Genomic DNA, 16,401 nt, shown 5'->3' with positions numbered 1-16,401 from the left:
ATGTATGTCCGCTGACTTATCCTTGGTCATTTGACTTCTAGATGATGAATCCATATTACTGAGTACTCCAAGTGCGAGGGGCTTTGAAATGAATGTATGTGAGTTAAGGAACGTTTTGGGATGTCGAAACCAGTTTACGTATGAGTTTACATTGTGGGTGATGAATGGGCGTTAAAGTGACGTCATCTACATTCAACTTAAAAGGAATGGAAGATTATTTGGACAAGACAAAAATATGACAGTTACTCTTCTGGTTACCACCTTACATTAGCATTCTTCTTCAAGGAAGTGCTACGACAAGTAGATGACCAGATGCTACTTAATTCATGAATGAATAGAAAAGCTAGCAATATTTTAATGCTATGGAAACAGAGGGAAAAAATGATTGGAAAGGAAGTGTTTCCCCATTAAAATGTAAGTGATTGTGTGTACACTTCTGATGGTTGGAACCTCATGAAAGGGGTACGGGCAGAAATCTAACTTAAAGGAAATAAAAACCTTGTCATTTACTTTTCTACATTTTCTTTAAGATTATCAATAAATACATAAAACCTCAATTCTTAACATAATCTGTCAGAGATACTAACATCAGATCGGTGGAGAAACTTAATTGTACATGAAACTCCTACAACGGAATGATTAGTGACCTAGGTACGAGAACTGAGGCAGTTTCAGTCTGTAAATTAAGTGGCCCTGATCACGTAGAGAGTGGGTGATTTTATTTTGGTTACGGGTACAAAATTACACTTTATACCTAGTGTTTGATTATTAATTTTTCCTGACAATGATGAATAATTTAATTTTGTGATTAACACAAGATGCACAATCATATGGGCTAAAACTATAGTTTAAGTAGAAACCACATCTACTTCAATTAAGTGTTCCCTAGTCACAACTCTTGTCAATTAAATTAGGCGGGTAATAAACCTGAGCTCTTTCTAATGGTAAATGATTTTAGCACCAGCTGTGTGTTCTATCACACTAACCAGATGTCTTTGACTTGATTGGAAGTAACCAACTCACAATACTGTTAAGTCCTACAACTTAAAATTCCTGAGTTACACGCTTAATCACACGCACACAAATATAGTCCTTTGCATAGGGCCTACCACATCTGGTAAACAACTCCTCATCTTCAAGTGGATCGGATCAATCATCTGACTTGTCTAATCCAACCCTGACCAGAAAGCCCTACAGTACAAATTTTGTACGTAGGCTGTAGAAGGAACCTAAACAGGAAGGATGCAAAACAACAACAATTGTTAGTAACCCATTTAACTTCTATCTGCAGACTACAAAACTTAACCCACCAAAACCTTAGGACCATTACTTTGTTTCAAAAAGAGCAAATCTAAAGTTTCACAAAATCTTCATGATTTTGGTGACCCTAATTAGGTTAAACTTAAACAAAATCTCACAAATTACCCACAATAACAAATAAAAACCTCTGATTACACTACACATTGTAACTGATAAGCAACTATAATTTTCTACAGAGGGAAAATAGGGAAGATAGAGGAAATGGTACATAAATGCCAAACATAAAATGAAGCACCCATCCAGAATACAGACAACTACACGTTGGTTGAAGAAGCCAGTATTTAAAAGATGCCAACAGAAAGTGTGAACACAAGAACTTTTCTTTCAACCAAAAACCACTGATGGTGTTTGGTTGAGGACAAAATTTCAGCAAACAGTTATTTTATGATCACAGTCACTATGGCACACTATGCTGGAGGGTCTCAAGAAGCAATAGCAATCCATGGAAAAAAAAATGGGGGTGGAGATGTACACAGAAACACAGAGGCATGCCTGGTAAAGAGGAGTAAACAATGTCTACACATATGAGAACAATTACATTTAAATCATGTTGAAAAAAGAATACAGGAGAACGAATTCTTGTCATCAAAATTGGGTAACTTAGGTTCGTTAGGGAAAAATTATATGGACAATGGGCATGTCAGCAAGATTTAGAAAATTGTCTTGGGTAAATTTGATTAAGGAACCAATATAGGTGACCAGATTGGTATAAAATATTACGGAGAATACTGAAAATGTTGTGGATAAAGGAAAGTAGAAACATCAACAGCCAGCTGTCTCAACACTGCAGAAGGGTGAGCTAACTAAGAAGTACACTATATTAGAAATTGTTGGAGCACATACCTGGTGTGGTCTGGGAAGCTCTAATATCTCCTTGCTCCTCCGTAGCCTCCTTGGCCGCCTCCGTATCCGCCGCCGCCCCCTTGGTTTCCGCCGTAGCCGCCGCCGCCGCCACCCTGGTTGCCTCCGTAGCCACCCTGGTTGCCACCATAACCACCCTGGTTGCCACCATAGCCGCCGCCGCCACCACCGCTGCCTCCGCCGCCGCCGCCACCTGCAGGACAAACAGCTCGTTCATTTAATCCGGACGAACAAAGAGATACGTAATGTCAGCCCGATGCCCAGTTGAATCAAATCTTACCAGAGTAGGGGGCTGATCGACCACCACCTCCACCATAGTTGCCTCCGCGCACGGGTCCACCTCCATAGCTCTGCTGGTAGCCACCGCCAAAGTTGTCATTGTTCCAGTTGCCACCCCCTTGGTTGCCGCCGCCGCCCCCGCCCCCTTGGTTCCAGCTGCTGCCGCCGCCGCCTCCACCCCCTTGGTTCTGGTTGGACCATGGGCCGTTGCCGCCCCAGCCACCACCGCCGCCGCCACCACCACTGCCGCTGTAGCCCTGGTTGCCCTGGTTCCAGTCGTTGCCCCCTCTGCTGCCTCCCCAGTTGCCGCCCCCAGATGGACCTCCTCTGCCAGGGCCACCGTTGCCGCCGCCCCCGCCGCCGCCACCACCACCGCCGCCGCCGCCGCCTCCCCTTTGGTTGCGGGCTTGCATGTCGGCCATTTCTTGACGGCTCAAAGCTTTTTTCACGTCAATGTGCTTCCCTCTCAGAGAATGATTTCTTTGTACTGTAAAAACAACAAAGAGACGCTATGTAATACCTCCTCTCCATCCCACTCAAATTTATCAGTTTGATTGTACAACTTACAGCAAATCTTGTCCACAGTGTCATAGTCATCGAACTCAACAAAACCAAAGCCACGCTTCTTTCCTGACTCCTTATCCATAACTATTGACACAGATCTGACTTGACCAAACTGTTTGAAATAGTTTCGAATATCATCTTCATCCATTTCTTCCTTTAGACCGCCAATGAACAACTTTTTCACAGTTGCACCAGCCTCTGGTCTTCCAATCTCCTAAAAAGAAGTAAGAAGAAAAAAAAGATGTAATGATTAGTAAAAATTGGTGCAAAATAACAACTGCACAATACAAACACCAAAATATAGAATTTCAACTGACTGTGCGAGGTACAGCTCTCTTGGGTTCAACAACTCTGCCATCAATTCGGTGTGGTCTGTGTGCCTGTGCTTCATCAACCATTGCTGATCTGGCATATGTTATGAATCCAAAACCACGGGACCTTTAAAAATGGGAATTAAAATTAAAAACTGCAGTCATTACTTAAATCCATTCTAACCAAAATTATGGTTGGGGTGCATACTTCTTGGTTTTGGGGTCTTTCATGACAACTACATCAACAATGTCACCCCATTGTTCGTAGAACTTCTTCAGGGAATCGTCAGTAGTTCGGTAGTCAAGTCCACCAATAAAAAGTTTTCTGGTGTGCTCAGCTTCATGTGAACCCTGTAAGTTAAAAAATGAAAACATTGAGAACGTGAATAGATAATGGAGCAGTGACATGAAATGTGAGAAATCTAAGTCTTCGGTTTCAGATTATTAGAGCTACAGGCAAAAAAAGGGATAGTTATCTGCAGCATCAAAAATCATATTAAACCATTCAAATCCAAACAAACATCAACCAGGCAAAATCAATAATATCTGGTAAAATGTTTCTTTTAATTTGATTATTTTAATTTTATAATATCAGCTGATAACGAAATAAGAGGAGAACTGTGGTAAAACATAGTGGGGGCATTATAAAATGAATGTAAGCAGATAGAACAGGGGTTATTGACCTTGAATACAGCCTCATACCCCTTGAAACACAGCCGCAAAAAATGTGGAACATAAATGTGATATGGACACAAGTAGTGCACAGGAACTTCCACAAAGACGATAAAAAGGTCGACAGAAATAGATGCGCGCCCTGGGCTAGCATAGATACCCAAAACAACATCTCCCAGGTCTCAAGCCATTGAGGTCGGGTCGCCAGGAGGTTAGATATTCACCCTTCCCAAGGGCGAGTGAGAGGGGTTGGGCAGTTTTCAAACATAGAATCGTGTCGCTGGTACACAAGGGCATTACATAGTTTGAGCTGAAGTGCTCCATCGACGATTCAATATCCCTGGAAGCTTGTCGGCTTTACCCATTGGTACGGCTTCACGCCTAGCTAGGCCCCAACTCCGAAAAAATACGACAAAAATTACAGTTTGGACGAACATTTACCTCATTGTCATTGTGGCCCCGTCCTCCGTCCATTTCTACTTTTACCATGACCGGCGTACGGCCCGAGGGTTGAAAGTTTACCCTCTTCCACAGCTCAAAAAACAACTCCTCCCTGGATCAAACCCCAGCACCAGGCACAAGCAAAGCAACCAAACAAAATGGCGTTTTCGTTTTCAGCCGATGCCTTTCGAGCTTCGTCTTCTGCGATCGATACCAAAACTTCCGGTGTTATCAGTTTAACCAGCCTACAACCACACGCCAATCTAAAGATTTTCGAATAAAACCACAGAAACAAAATTCACATAGCTTATCTCTGAAAAATATAAGCCAAGTTAAAATCATGTAATCGATTAAGTATGGTTTAGACTGTATGTTTCTTCCTCAACAACCTCAATTTTTTCTGCTCACTGCATCATTGAGCGTGTGAGAGACTTCCGCTTTGACTTTCCCCGTGTCTTCTCCCTCAACAGTGATCAGATTTCGTTTCGAAAGGAGCAGCCATCTTGATAGGAGAGCAAAGTGGAAAAGCCGGGCCCTGTCTCTAACATTTACGATTTTATAGGTAAAGAAATGCTTATTTTACCTTCCTTTTGCATTCTTATGTTATCGCAAGTCTATCTGAGCTAATATTTCCATTCACATCTTCGCTGGAGTACCGTTGTTTGTTCGAAAATGTAGTATTGAGTGAGGTTCAACCGGTCCAGTTTCATCTTCTTGTAGGCTGCATTTTAGCTGCCTTTGTGCGTTTCCCCCAAGTCTTTTTTTGTGAGTTTTGTCGGGAATTCATTACCAATTTCATTGTGTGAACTATGCATATATTACTGTTCCTGATTTGAATGTATGGGTTCAGATATCTTTCATTTCTGCAAGGTATATACTACCGACGCTTTGCTATGAGATTGTAGCGTTCTACCTGATATTGTCACAATTTTCTACCTTTGTTTTTTTTGGTTTTTCATCCTTTAATTGATGTGAACTGTGTGTTCGTGGAATGTTTTCGTTTTAAGTGAGCTTTATGTGTTTTCTTTAACTCCTTAAACTTTGCTTGATTTTTAAAAACTTTCAAAGAAACATGTTTTGAATTTTTCCTGGATTTTCGTTATTGAGAGCTAGTTGCTGGCTCTTGAACATCTTATTTTTCCATTTCCAAGTATCTTCTACAGCTGAAAATATTTTCATCAGCTTTCCAGAGGTCATTTTAGGTTATGTGCGTGTTTTTTCTCCCCAGTTCTTTTGACTTCTATCTACCATGGATGACAGACCACCAAGGGGAGGAGGAGGATTCAGAGGACGTGGTGGACCTCCAGGTCGTGGTGGCCCTCCTAGGGGTCGTGGGGGCTTTGATGGAGGAATGAGGGGACGGTAAGTCGTTGTGACATTTTGGTTACTGTTCATTAATATTTAGGCCTTTCTGTTTTGTAATATTCCACTCTTTTTCTGGGTTGCGTAGAGGTGGACCGGGTATGATGCGTGGTGGTCCTCCAGGTCGAGGTGGACCTCCTCGTGGAATGGGAATGGGCCGTGGTGGCCCTCCTTCTGAAAGAGGCGGTTTTGTCCCGAGAGGTATGGGTGGACCTCGAGGTAGAGGAGACTTTGCTGGCAGAGGAGGTGGCGGAGACAGAGGAACATTCAGAGGTACAGTTACTCAACATTTATTTCATTAATGTATGATGTGATCACATTATAGTTATAATTACTGATGTGTTGTTATTTTTGGTAGGTCGTGGACGTGGTGGCTTTGAGCCCCGAGGAAGGGGTGGTTTTGAACCTCGAGGAAGGGGAGGTTTTGAACCTCGTGGTCGTGGCGGTAGTTTTGAAGGACGAGGCCGCGGGGGAGGCAGTTTTGAGGGTAGGGGACGAGGAGGTGGATTTGAAGGAAGAGGACGTGGAGGTGGCTTTGAAGGCAGGGGTAGAGGTGGCTTTGAAGGCAGAGGCAGGGGAGGTTTTGACAGGGGTGGTCGTGGCGGATCTTCAGGATCAGAAAGATTTTCTGGCCCACCCAAACGCATGGGTGGACCTCCTGTTAGTGATGACTCTGCACCAAAGCGAGGAAGATTTGAAGGATCGCAAGGCAGCAATGGCTATGGGGCTCCTTCAAGGTGAGTTATGTTTCAACCATTGCACATCTGTGTTTTTGCTTTGTTGGGCTTTGACATGTGAAACTGGCATTGTTACGAATTGTTTAAGATCTAGTATTTGTTTGTGGCATGTATGTAGTTGTTGCATTGTTATTCATGTCCTGTAGTTGTCATCTGCAGTAGTTTTCATTCTGAATCCCTTTGTGTAGTCTTGGGAAGTATCCTCACTGGTATTTTTTTTTTCATATTCAAGTCAATACCCATCTAATCAGTATGCCAATCGAGGATATGAAGGTTCATCCCTTAGTAGTGCTACCAGTTCTTATGGGTGAGTTTTGCTTTATCCTGTAGTCTTCCTTGTTAGACGCTTTTTCCTATAACTGACTGTTGTGTTTAAATGCTTTCACCTTCTACATTGATAATATCCAGTATCTTGAGCATGGTTACAAAATTTGTCATGACCTTTTTATCAGTAGTTTGACTTAATTGCTGTGATTCATTCTGACCTATTTCTGAATGTTGTTTATTGAGGGAATTCTAAGTTAGGATACCTGGTCTCAGTGTTTTTCTTTCCAAAACCAATTTTAACTCATAACACTTTGCTTATTGAAGTTTTTGCTTACAATGAATCCTTGATGTTAGTTTTGCGTTTCTGAAAGAATTTTTAGCAGTTTTCATTGCTTATCACCATTTTAAAAATTATGTACAATTTATTTTTCAGGGGTGCGCCAGCAAACCAGTCATACAATGCACCTTATAATTCGGGTGGATCTGGAGGTGGTTACACAGCACCATCATATGGACCATCTGACCCTCCACCAGTTGCTGCTGGCGGTTATGGGAGTGGAGGTAATGGAAATTACAGTGCCCCTTCAACTGGTTACAATGAGGACTATTCTTCAGGATATGCATCTGCTCCTCCAGAAAATAGGCCAAGCTATGGTCCACCTCAGCAGTACTCTCAGACGGACTCTTATCCTAGCTACAATAAACCAGGTATGAGTTGTTAATCAAATAGCCATGGAATACATCTGCTTAAATTTCTATCCAGTAAAAACGTTACTCACTGCATAGTTTTTCATTTCTTAGCTCAAGACGATTACTCCTCAGGTGGTTATGGAAATCCTCCCGCTGGTAACTATTCTGCTCCTGCTCCAACTTATGATGATAGAGGATATTCAAATACGGGATCTTATGGTATGCGGTGGTCTCCTACTATGACCTTAGTGCTTTGTCTATATTCCTTGTGAAATTCATTGATATTTTTCAATGCTGGAATGTCTCTCATATTGATTGCAGACTCTCAGAGTTATGGTTCCAACAACACCTACAACAAACCAGCTTATGGTGGTGAGTATTACAGGACATGAGATGTGTCCCACTCTTTTGTTTTCTGTAATGAGCCCCAAAGACTCTTAAAACATTTTCCTTCAGAATGGGAAGATGTGGAGTACAAATTATCAAATATCTATGCAGTGTAAACACTGTAGGATTATCCTATGGGAGAACTGTTCAGTCTCTCAGGTGTGGTGGTGAAATATTTAGTGGCGTATTTGCATTTGAACATATTCCTTGATAAAGTCTAGGGCCGAATGACAAAGTGGAGTTAAGAAGTAATTCTGATATTATGGAAATAGCCACATTGCACAAGGTTAACTTTGTTCCTTTGATGTAATTTTATTTAAGGCAGACCCATTTTGCTAGGTATGGCTTTGTTGGACAAGATGGTCAAAAAGCTTAGCTCAACATGATATCTGAGGTTAAGATATAGTAAAGTACGTTTGAGCTACACAGGAGAAAATTTTGTAGTCTGCCTTAGTTGCCCTCATTTGCATTTAGGATAGAGGGGTAAAACTTATCTGCCAAGTCTTTTTCGAAGTGAACCACATTTGGCCACTCTGCTGCCTCACTTATCAAACTTCAGAATGCCACACTGAATGTGTTTGGCAATATCCTACTCAGCTCTGAGCTGTTAGTGTAAATGTGTTTTTTTGGAATTAACCATGTTTCAGGCGGCAGCTCAGCTAGCTATGGGCAGAACCGAGATTATCAAGCTCCGCGGCGCTACTAAAAACTTGTATCAGGATAATTCTTATTAATTTTTAATTTAAATGGTTGATAACAAATCTATCAAATTTACTTCAGGAAGTATTGTGCTCTCATTTATTATCGTTAGGAAGTTTAATTGTTATTAATTTAAAGTTATGACGAAATACTTAGCTTAGTATGAAGCTATGAAGGGGTCGAGCATCTTTCATCTTAAAAATATGTACATTATTACTCACCAATCATCATGGAAGAAAAGATTACAATTATTTAATCTAAGAATCTTGAACATTTCATACTCTCAACTTTTATTTTGTATTTGTCAGAGAGAACGCATGTACATTCCACCATGGTTTTCTTTCTGGTTTGACATAATAAAGTATGTGGCCTCAAAGCTACTTAAACTTATCCGAATGGTTTTTTTTTTTTCAACAGAAAGAGTCTTATTTGAATGTGCAATTGGAAGCTAAACTTCAATAAAAGTTTGCCTTAATTGACCCACATAATATCAGAGACTTGCTTTATTTTAACCTCAATATTTTGAACCCCAGGGATCTTTGCTCTGCTGAGAATACGAAAGCTATTCTCCCTTCTCACTTTAAAGTCTTTGTCTATGAAAACTGTTGTAGAAAGAAGCATGATAAAGTGAGGCTTCACTTAGGATGTTGGTTTCAATTAGCCTTTTGTACCTTTTGCAAGTGGCAATCATGTGGTAGAAAAAAATTACTGATCAGCTGTGTACATTGTGCATTGAAGAAAATGCGGAACATATTGTTTGCTTTTAAGGTCAAACTTAAAGCTCTACATAGTTGGGATTCCTCTCTGGGAGGAACTTTATCTGTAGACGCAGAGTGTCCTATACTTTACCGTCATGAAATAACCTCTGGAGGAGGAAGGGTAAAAATTTACCGTCTTACTTTTTTTGTTGGATAAAAGTGCTGTAAGCAGAAATTTTACCTTTACTGAGTATATATATATTTTAAAACTTGCTCACCTGGTACTTTTCCATCATTATGCCTCTGGAGAAGGTAGGATAGAAGTTTTTATCTCATACTTGGCTCACTTTTTAAAGTGCCACAAGCAAAAATTGTTTTTGCTGTCTTTATGAACTATAAAGTTAACTTCCTTTCCCGATTTGGGGCTAAGGTAAATCTTCTATTAGGATTTGAATAGCTCTTATGAGTGCAAGAACCTCAATGTCCGCTTGTGATTGAGACTGGAAGGATTCAACCCAGTGAAGACCGTGAAGATGTGTTTTTCAAGTAAGTCTGGAAAAGTATACTATTATTAATGGTAAACCTGAGGATCTCATCTTTGAGAAAAAATTCGTAAGTGGTTAACTATTTAACCTACCATTGCCAATAGTAGTATTGACTTCTATACACAGGATGATTGGTGTTCATGTGTGGTGCAAAGAATAGAAAATATGAAAAAATTCCTGTCTTAGAATGCGCATTTGCATATTTTTTTATTAACACCACCTTTGCTTTTAGTTTTGTGTGAACTATTGGTCTTTGTAGCTTCCGGGGTAGTTCAGCATGGAGGGTTGTCTTGCCTAGAATTCCTTGCTGAATTTGTTTTGAAATCTAGCCGTGAAGATGAAGGATTTGTGCGAAAGCAGATTATATATCATTTATGAGACTTTGTTCTTTTGTGGTTATAACAAACACCACTGACGTGACACCTCTTGTTTTACTCTTATGTGCATGAGATAAATAGACTTAAAAAAGTATTTCAAAATTGTGCTGTTGTGTCCAAGATTCAACACTCAATAATATCAATATTTAATTTCCTCATTATTTGACACACCCTCCCTATTTTGTCTCGTACAACTGCAGTTCTCTTAGGTTCTTACTGTACTCTTATTTGAACTACTGCCCATGCTTGACTCCCTCAAATTCCATTTTAACTTCTAAACCTGCTTGTTGGTGTACTTTTTTTTTTTTCAATTTGGAACGAAACTGGTTGAGTAAGATTGAACTTGGTGGTCTTCATACTTCTTATCTTTCTAATGGCTATTACTCCTTAGTCAAACTTGGAAAGTTTGTTCTTGAAGATAACAAAACATTTGCAATTTTAGGAGAAGCAGATCACCATACTTTTCTTGGACAAGACAGAAAGGAAGTCTCCAAAGTTAAGAGGGTGAATGGACACAATTTAATGGATGCTGATCTAAATAAGTATTTTGATGGTGTTTCAAAGATATCTGATAAATTATTAGTAAATTACTTTTAAAGGAATGTATTGGAAAGGAGAATTGTTTCAAATGTGTGGCTGGAAAAGTATTTTTTATGTGGATTGAAAAAGATATCCATTTTAGCGACTGAAAAAATTACTCCAGAAGGAGAAAAGAAATATTTTGACCATGGGAAGACTGAAAGAACTGGAAATGCTTATATTACAATTACAGACTCCTTGGTTTACTTTGGTCAAGATTTTGTTGATGGCTGTGGCCAGTGGCAGGCAGTAACCACCAAATGGTGCTTAGGAGAAAGCATCCCAAAGTGTTTTCCAGCTGTTTTTACTCTTTTACCTCTCTTGGTTTACTGCAAATTATTAGTAACTTGTGTTGTATTACAGATTTAGCATCGTATTTTTTATTAGGTAATTAACAATTAAATTATGGTTTCAGGAACTAACTGGATGCCAGTTTTAGTGGAAGTTAAGAATTACATGACTTCAACACTGGAACCATTCAGTTACTCCATCCCAGCACCAGGATGAACATTGTAGGAGCAATTAACAAATTTATGTTTAGTAATTTGGGTAGTATTTTCTGTTACTAATTTTAGTAAAATCTGTTTTCAGTTTGCCAGTGACATATACTTTATTTCTATGCTGTTCTGAAGCGTCTCTGTAGAAGAATCCAATGCACTATCTGGTCATACCTTAACAACTTTGCACTGGAGGATGTGGTATGTATGGAAATCTGTGTTCTTGATAAAAGCACAGGCTGTTCTGTGGCTCTAATCGCCATTCTGGCATTATCAACTTTTGTCTTTTTCCTTAACATCCCCATGAATTTCTTTTGCAGCTATATGCAGTGTGGACTTAAAATCAGCTCCCTCGGTTACGCTGTTTCTAAAGGCATGAAGCACCAATTGGAATGCAAGAAACTCGCAAGTTCCAGAACCTCCAAAAAAACAATATTTGATGTAGTTGATGCACATTAAAAGTTAAGAATGAATAATGAAAACAATTTATTTTGCTTTATCATCATTGCATTTAAAAACAAAACATATTTTTTTCTCAATGGGCACTTAATGAATGTGCTGATCTGGATGCGAAATTATTATCTTGAACTCTTCACTTTCTCCATTGAAGTATCTAAATAAGATATGAATTTTAAAACCTCTTCTTTTGTAGAATGAGTCCAAGCCAAGGGCAAGTGTGCATTAACTGGTGATCGATCTACAATATAAAATGAATTTAGTTGACTGCCACAAAATTTTGATCAGTCCTGCCACATTAATTATCTTACCTTGATAAAACTTTCCATTGCCTTGGGCCAAAGCTGATTGGGAAATAGACAGCCAAGTAATAGTATCAGCTCCCTCCTCTGAAGAACGAAGCCTTCCCTCCATGCGCTTATGAAAATCAGGGAGGGCTGATCGAACCGAAGGGGTGTCTGCCCAACCAGGATGTGCAGATGCATGGAAAATGTTAGGGTTTTCTTCAGCATATTGCTCAGCCATTACAACCTGTCAATATGACAAGATGTTCTTTTAAAGTGTTACAATTGCGCCTATTTTAAAACCACCATGAAAAGGATTCTGACCATTTGTCTTTTATTTTGAGCATATGATCTAACTCCATCAAATGGTTCTTGTTTCAGTAATTGTGGATCATCAGAATCAAGTTTCTCTAAAAGCATTCCCCCAGAAGTGACCATAATGACTCTTCCATGATTAGATCTAAAAAAATAAAATATGTTAGGTGCACAAGTTTTCTCTGATGTCTTTAGAGTGAAAGAACATGATAACAATGCATACTGAATGAGCAAGGGAGTTAGCAATCGAGTGAGAATATGAGGGGACAGGACATTAGTTGCAAAGTTATATTCATTTCCATATGAATCAATTCGTTTTTCATGAACCATGCATCCAGCATTATTGACCTGAAATCAAATTTTAAAGTTGTACACTTTTATTTCAAACATTTCCTTTTTATTATGACTCAAAACACATTTAATACATACCAAAACATCCAATTTGTTATTCTTCTCAGCAAATTCCTTCGCAAATTTATAAACTTCTTGGGGAGCAGCAAGATCAAGAATATGCAAATAAATATTCTAAAAAAAAAAAAAATGTCATTATATATGAAAAAAAAATAATAGCAACTTAAAAGTCAACATTCTGGTTTCATACCTGGTTGTTTGTTTTCTCTATCATCCTCGCCTTGGCTTCTTCTGCTGTCTGAGCATTGCGGCATACCATGTGGACAGTGCCACCACACTTTGCTACATGTTGGGCAACGCTTTCACCAATGCCACTGTTGGCTCCTAACAAATGGAACTTGTGAGTGATGCAAGAATACAAATAAGCAACAGACCAGTTGCTTACATGTGGTTTGGTAAGATTACCAGGCAATACCTGTTATCATGTAGACTTTTCCAGAGCAGTCAACATCTAGGTCTCCATCATTGAAATTCTTGGAGGCAGACTGATAGCCGCTTCTACAAAGCATTTATTTAAAAGCAACAGGTGTTTTAGATTCAGCAGGATTCAGTAAGAGATCACAATACTTGATTAAAGTCTAATCATTGCATAACATACTTTGTGTATTCGCGTAAGCCCTTCATAAACCATACACATTTTCTGTACAGAGTCATCCTTGTAAAAATTGAAGATCTGAAAACAAGTTGACAAATCACTAGGATCACTACTTCAATAGAGGTAAGTTACAACAGATTTTGACAGGTTGACTGGAATTTCGGCTGCAGTTTCAGATGACTTTTGATAAGGAGATAAACAAACATTGCTACCAGTGTAAAGCAGATAGAGCCAACATTTCAAACATTTCATGAGGTTTGCAAATCTAGTATAATTTGTTTAAAAACAGTCTTTGATTTAAATTCATATAAAATTTGATCTATTACAGGCCGCATTCAATTGCTTATTTCATCATCTTGATGAGACGTTTGTAATCTGGGGTTGGCAGCAACTCTTGTAAGACAGTACATAAACATAACCTAGAATTCTTTTCATACTTCGTACCTACCCATGTGTCTTGGTTGGGAGTGACAGTGGCCAGCTTTTTGAAACTTTTTGGATTTATTCCTCAAACAAACATGGCTTTCGTAATAGATACCAAAGGTCAGCAAGATTTATTATCCGATAAAGTGAACGATTTCGTCAATGATGAAAGTGATGATGGTAAGTTTTGCCATTAGTGGCTGGACTCCATGGTTTTGCCTGTGCCCTGTGCTTTGTCTTTCCCAACATTCTGAAAAACTCGGTGACTGACACTTTTGATCTTGTCTTAGATTTTGAGTTTCTGCCCTTTCCCAGTAATCCTGTGGCAACGTCAAGTAAATTAAGGTAATGTTTTTACCTGTATGCCTCTGAAAAACAAAATGTTTGTGTTGCTAATACACCTGTTTGTGTATTCTATAGGTCGGGCAGTAAACTTAAAGAGAAAGAGATCAATTTTGATGACACTTATTTGGACTTCGGAGGGGGATCTTCTTCTGGTATTACTCAAACTAATAAACCAACTGCTAATGCCTTAGCAAGGCAAATGAATAATCCCGACAAGTTGCTTCAGAAGAGTGTTCTACAGCCTGGCGTGGAGAAACTTCATTCTTTACCATCTTACGATGAAGGTCGTCGTCAATTGCTGAAGCAGAGAAAGGTATGAATTATATAATCTTTTCCGCCCAGTTGTTGAGTATTTTGGAAGTGGCTTGTCAAATCTAATCCTGTTTCGTTTCAATCAGATGGAACGAGAAAAGACAGCTGGACGGAACTGGTTCAACATGAAAGCTCCAGAGATCACTGAAGAAATGAAAAATGACCTAGAAGTGTTGAAAATGCGGTCAACATTGGATCCTAAACATTTCTACAAAAAGAATGACTTCAAAAATCTACCAAAATACTTCCAGGTCTTGTATTTTATCTATTTCCTACTATCAGTTCATTCATCATCTTAATATAAGATTGATGAGATCTTAAAAATGAATCTAATGGTCTTTGCGTCTCAGGTTGGGCGTGTTGTTGAATCCGCCGCAGATTTCTATCATAGCCGTATTCCCATGAAGGACCGAAAGAAGACTCTGGTTGATGAGCTATTAGCAGATGCTGAATTCCAAAAGTCTACCAAGAAGCGTTACAAAGATATCATTGCAGAAAAACAAAAGACTCACTACAAAGCTCACAGACAGGCAAAGCGGTTAAAGAAAAATAAGAAGTGATATGGGCATAACTTACGCTACTGTATATTTTGTATTATTAAATTAATTTACTATGTAGTTTGTGCTGATGTTCTGAAGTTTCTAAATCCCATTACAAATAGACAAATTTAGGTCTAGAGACCAGGCAGACGTTGGACGAAAAGACTATTACGAGAAGCGATAGGCAACCCAGCGGATCAGAGCCGCATTGCGGGATTGCCTATGCCGCACATGGCAGGCGCTTCTGGCAGGCAACCCAGCGGATCAGAGCTGCATTGCGGGATTGCCTATGCCGCACATGGCAGGCGCTTCTGGCAGGCAACCCAGCGGATCAGAGCTGCATTGCGGGATTGCCTACGCCGCACATGGCAGGCGCTTTCGGCAGGCAACCCAGCGGGCAGCCCATGCCACACTTGTTGGTTGTGTGTTGTGTTTGAACCGGGCTCTGACCAGGTCAATTGTCAATTTTGAAGGCTTTTTAAATGTTCCCCGCGGAAAATTTCTTCTGCCTCTTCGGGTTAAATCTTTTATTTAGTACGTAACTTCTCCCTTTCAAAGCGGCATTGCTTGACACACGGGTGCAGTATTTTAAAGTGGAGACCCGGGAGACCGTCCACTGTCATACATATTGGACTGCCGCGTGTAGTTCTGCGTGTTGAATCTCAGTCTGCACTTTCCGCCGTCGGTCGGAGTCTGTACTTCTTGCTGCCCAGATAAGTCCCTCGCCCTACAGTATCGTATGGGGGGCCCGCCCGAAACTGACGTCATGATACAGGGTGGTCCACAGACCCCTTCCTTTATTTTGCTTATACTGTACCGCATGCAGGCGTACGGGCGGGCTTGCCTATTGTCGCTCACCATAGGCGCCTTACGGCCCCGTGCGAGTATGCAACCCGTCCGCACGCCTGCATCCGATGCAGTATAAGCAAAATAAAGGAAGGGGTCTGTGGACCACCCTGTATGACGAGACGGGGTTGTGGGTGTCCTGGCACACGCAACAGATGCGCTTTAAAACGGTGTCGCAGTGCACAATAATGGTGCAGTCAGGACCTGGTGTCAGTCGAGCACGCAAAGTGTGCAGCCTTCGAGAGTACCAGGTGAGTACCGGGTTGCGAATATCTTTCTTGTTTATCACGTACTTGCGGCTCATTTTTGGTGTCTATGTTTTAAACTGGTGGGACGTGACCGCACACAGTGCGTGGTCACGCCGCAAGGAACGTATTATACAATATTTATACCCCGGTGGTACAAATATCATGATCACATGTGGACCGTGTGAAAAAAGTACGCGACACCGTACAAATGACGTAGTAAACGTAGTAAATGAGCTCCGTCCTGCCCATTCATAGTCTCTATCGCCCATTTGCTCTAGAAGCCGTCGCGCAGGCAGGCAGGCAGCCGGTTTGCACGAGTTTGCTTGCATTCACAAACTCAC

General features: G+C 40.3%; 4 protein-coding genes across 10 annotated transcripts; 2 read left to right on the top strand and 2 right to left on the bottom strand.

The window, feature by feature from the left end:
• Window positions 1–505: 505 nt before the first annotated feature.
• LOC113210597 (heterogeneous nuclear ribonucleoprotein A1, A2/B1 homolog) lies at window positions 506–4,639 on the bottom strand. Its single transcript, XM_026428671.2, has 7 exons — window positions 4,449–4,639; window positions 3,544–3,686; window positions 3,342–3,462; window positions 3,028–3,238; window positions 2,462–2,947; window positions 2,164–2,374; window positions 506–1,229 (listed from the first exon to the last, which is right to left on the bottom strand). Exons 1-6 carry the CDS (start codon window positions 4,494–4,496, stop codon window positions 2,184–2,186), a joined length of 1,200 nt encoding a protein of 399 aa, XP_026284456.1. The 5' UTR covers window positions 4,497–4,639; the 3' UTR covers window positions 506–1,229; window positions 2,164–2,183.
• A 204-nt stretch (window positions 4,640–4,843) lies between these two features.
• Window positions 4,844–11,771, top strand: LOC113210595 (uncharacterized). Of its 6 annotated transcripts, XM_026428670.2 has the most exons (12): window positions 4,844–5,010; window positions 5,677–5,810; window positions 5,899–6,083; window positions 6,169–6,547; window positions 6,780–6,854; window positions 7,248–7,375; window positions 7,451–7,522; window positions 7,616–7,723; window positions 7,826–7,876; window positions 11,205–11,301; window positions 11,381–11,487; window positions 11,607–11,771. In XM_026428670.2, the coding sequence occupies exons 2-10, from the start codon at window positions 5,698–5,700 to the stop codon at window positions 11,294–11,296; spliced, it is 1,203 nt and encodes a 400-aa protein (XP_026284455.1). In that variant the 5' UTR covers window positions 4,844–5,010; window positions 5,677–5,697; the 3' UTR covers window positions 11,297–11,301; window positions 11,381–11,487; window positions 11,607–11,771. The 6 variants fall into 6 exon arrangements, with proteins under 6 accessions (XP_026284455.1, XP_052127389.1, XP_026284451.1 ...); XM_052271429.1 differs by lacking the exon at window positions 6,780–6,854; XM_026428666.2 differs by having other exon boundaries at window positions 7,248–7,522.
• LOC113210598 (dehydrogenase/reductase SDR family member 12) lies at window positions 11,756–13,942 on the bottom strand. Of its 2 annotated transcripts, XM_052271430.1 has the most exons (9): window positions 13,796–13,942; window positions 13,351–13,425; window positions 13,168–13,250; window positions 12,943–13,076; window positions 12,771–12,866; window positions 12,565–12,689; window positions 12,351–12,486; window positions 12,054–12,273; window positions 11,756–11,983 (listed from the first exon to the last, which is right to left on the bottom strand). In XM_052271430.1, the coding sequence occupies exons 2-9, from the start codon at window positions 13,404–13,406 to the stop codon at window positions 11,865–11,867; spliced, it is 969 nt and encodes a 322-aa protein (XP_052127390.1). In that variant the 5' UTR covers window positions 13,407–13,425; window positions 13,796–13,942; the 3' UTR covers window positions 11,756–11,864. The 2 variants fall into 2 exon arrangements, with proteins under 2 accessions (XP_052127390.1, XP_026284457.1); XM_026428672.2 differs by lacking the exon at window positions 13,796–13,942 and having other exon boundaries at window positions 13,351–13,550.
• LOC113210599 (deoxynucleotidyltransferase terminal-interacting protein 2) lies at window positions 13,807–15,044 on the top strand. The gene is made up of 5 exons (XM_026428674.2): window positions 13,807–13,950; window positions 14,061–14,115; window positions 14,191–14,428; window positions 14,514–14,678; window positions 14,778–15,044. Exons 1-5 carry the CDS (start codon window positions 13,866–13,868, stop codon window positions 14,985–14,987), a joined length of 753 nt encoding a protein of 250 aa, XP_026284459.1. The 5' UTR covers window positions 13,807–13,865; the 3' UTR covers window positions 14,988–15,044.
• The last annotated feature ends 1,357 nt before the right edge of the window (window positions 15,045–16,401 follow it).

This window comes from Frankliniella occidentalis, unplaced genomic scaffold, assembly GCF_000697945.3.
Source record: "Frankliniella occidentalis isolate FOCC.00 unplaced genomic scaffold, Focc_3.1 Scaffold161, whole genome shotgun sequence".
Classification (NCBI taxonomy): domain Eukaryota; kingdom Metazoa; phylum Arthropoda; class Insecta; order Thysanoptera; family Thripidae; genus Frankliniella; species Frankliniella occidentalis.
This window is presented reverse-complemented; position numbering and strand designations above follow the sequence as displayed.

Coding starts and splice junctions, on each gene's coding strand:
- LOC113210597 (XM_026428671.2), bottom strand. CDS start 4,496: ATGGTAAAAGTAGAAATGGACGGAGGACGGGGCCACAATGACAATGAG. Junction 3,239..3,341: donor AGAGAGCTGTACCTCGCACA/GTCAGTTGAAAT, acceptor ACTTCTTTTTAG/GAGATTGGAAGACCAGAGGC. Junction 2,375..2,461: donor TCGATCAGCCCCCTACTCTG/GTAAGATTTGAT, acceptor TTTGTCCTGCAG/GTGGCGGCGGCGGCGGAGGC.
- LOC113210598 (XM_052271430.1), bottom strand. CDS start 13,406: ATGACTCTGTACAGAAAATGTGTATGGTTTATGAAGGGCTTACGCGAA. Junction 12,274..12,350: donor CTCAAAATAAAAGACAAATG/GTCAGAATCCTT, acceptor TCATATTGACAG/GTTGTAATGGCTGAGCAATA. Junction 11,984..12,053: donor CAATGGAAAGTTTTATCAAG/GTAAGATAATTA, acceptor TTTATATTGTAG/ATCGATCACCAGTTAATGCA.
- LOC113210595 (XM_026428666.2), top strand. CDS start 5,698: ATGGATGACAGACCACCAAGGGGAGGAGGAGGATTCAGAGGACGTGGT. Junction 5,811..5,898: donor GATGGAGGAATGAGGGGACG/GTAAGTCGTTGT, acceptor TGGGTTGCGTAG/AGGTGGACCGGGTATGATGC. Junction 7,523..7,615: donor TCCTAGCTACAATAAACCAG/GTATGAGTTGTT, acceptor TTCATTTCTTAG/CTCAAGACGATTACTCCTCA.
- LOC113210599 (XM_026428674.2), top strand. CDS start 13,866: ATGGCTTTCGTAATAGATACCAAAGGTCAGCAAGATTTATTATCCGAT. Junction 14,116..14,190: donor GCAACGTCAAGTAAATTAAG/GTAATGTTTTTA, acceptor TGTATTCTATAG/GTCGGGCAGTAAACTTAAAG. Junction 14,429..14,513: donor AATTGCTGAAGCAGAGAAAG/GTATGAATTATA, acceptor CGTTTCAATCAG/ATGGAACGAGAAAAGACAGC.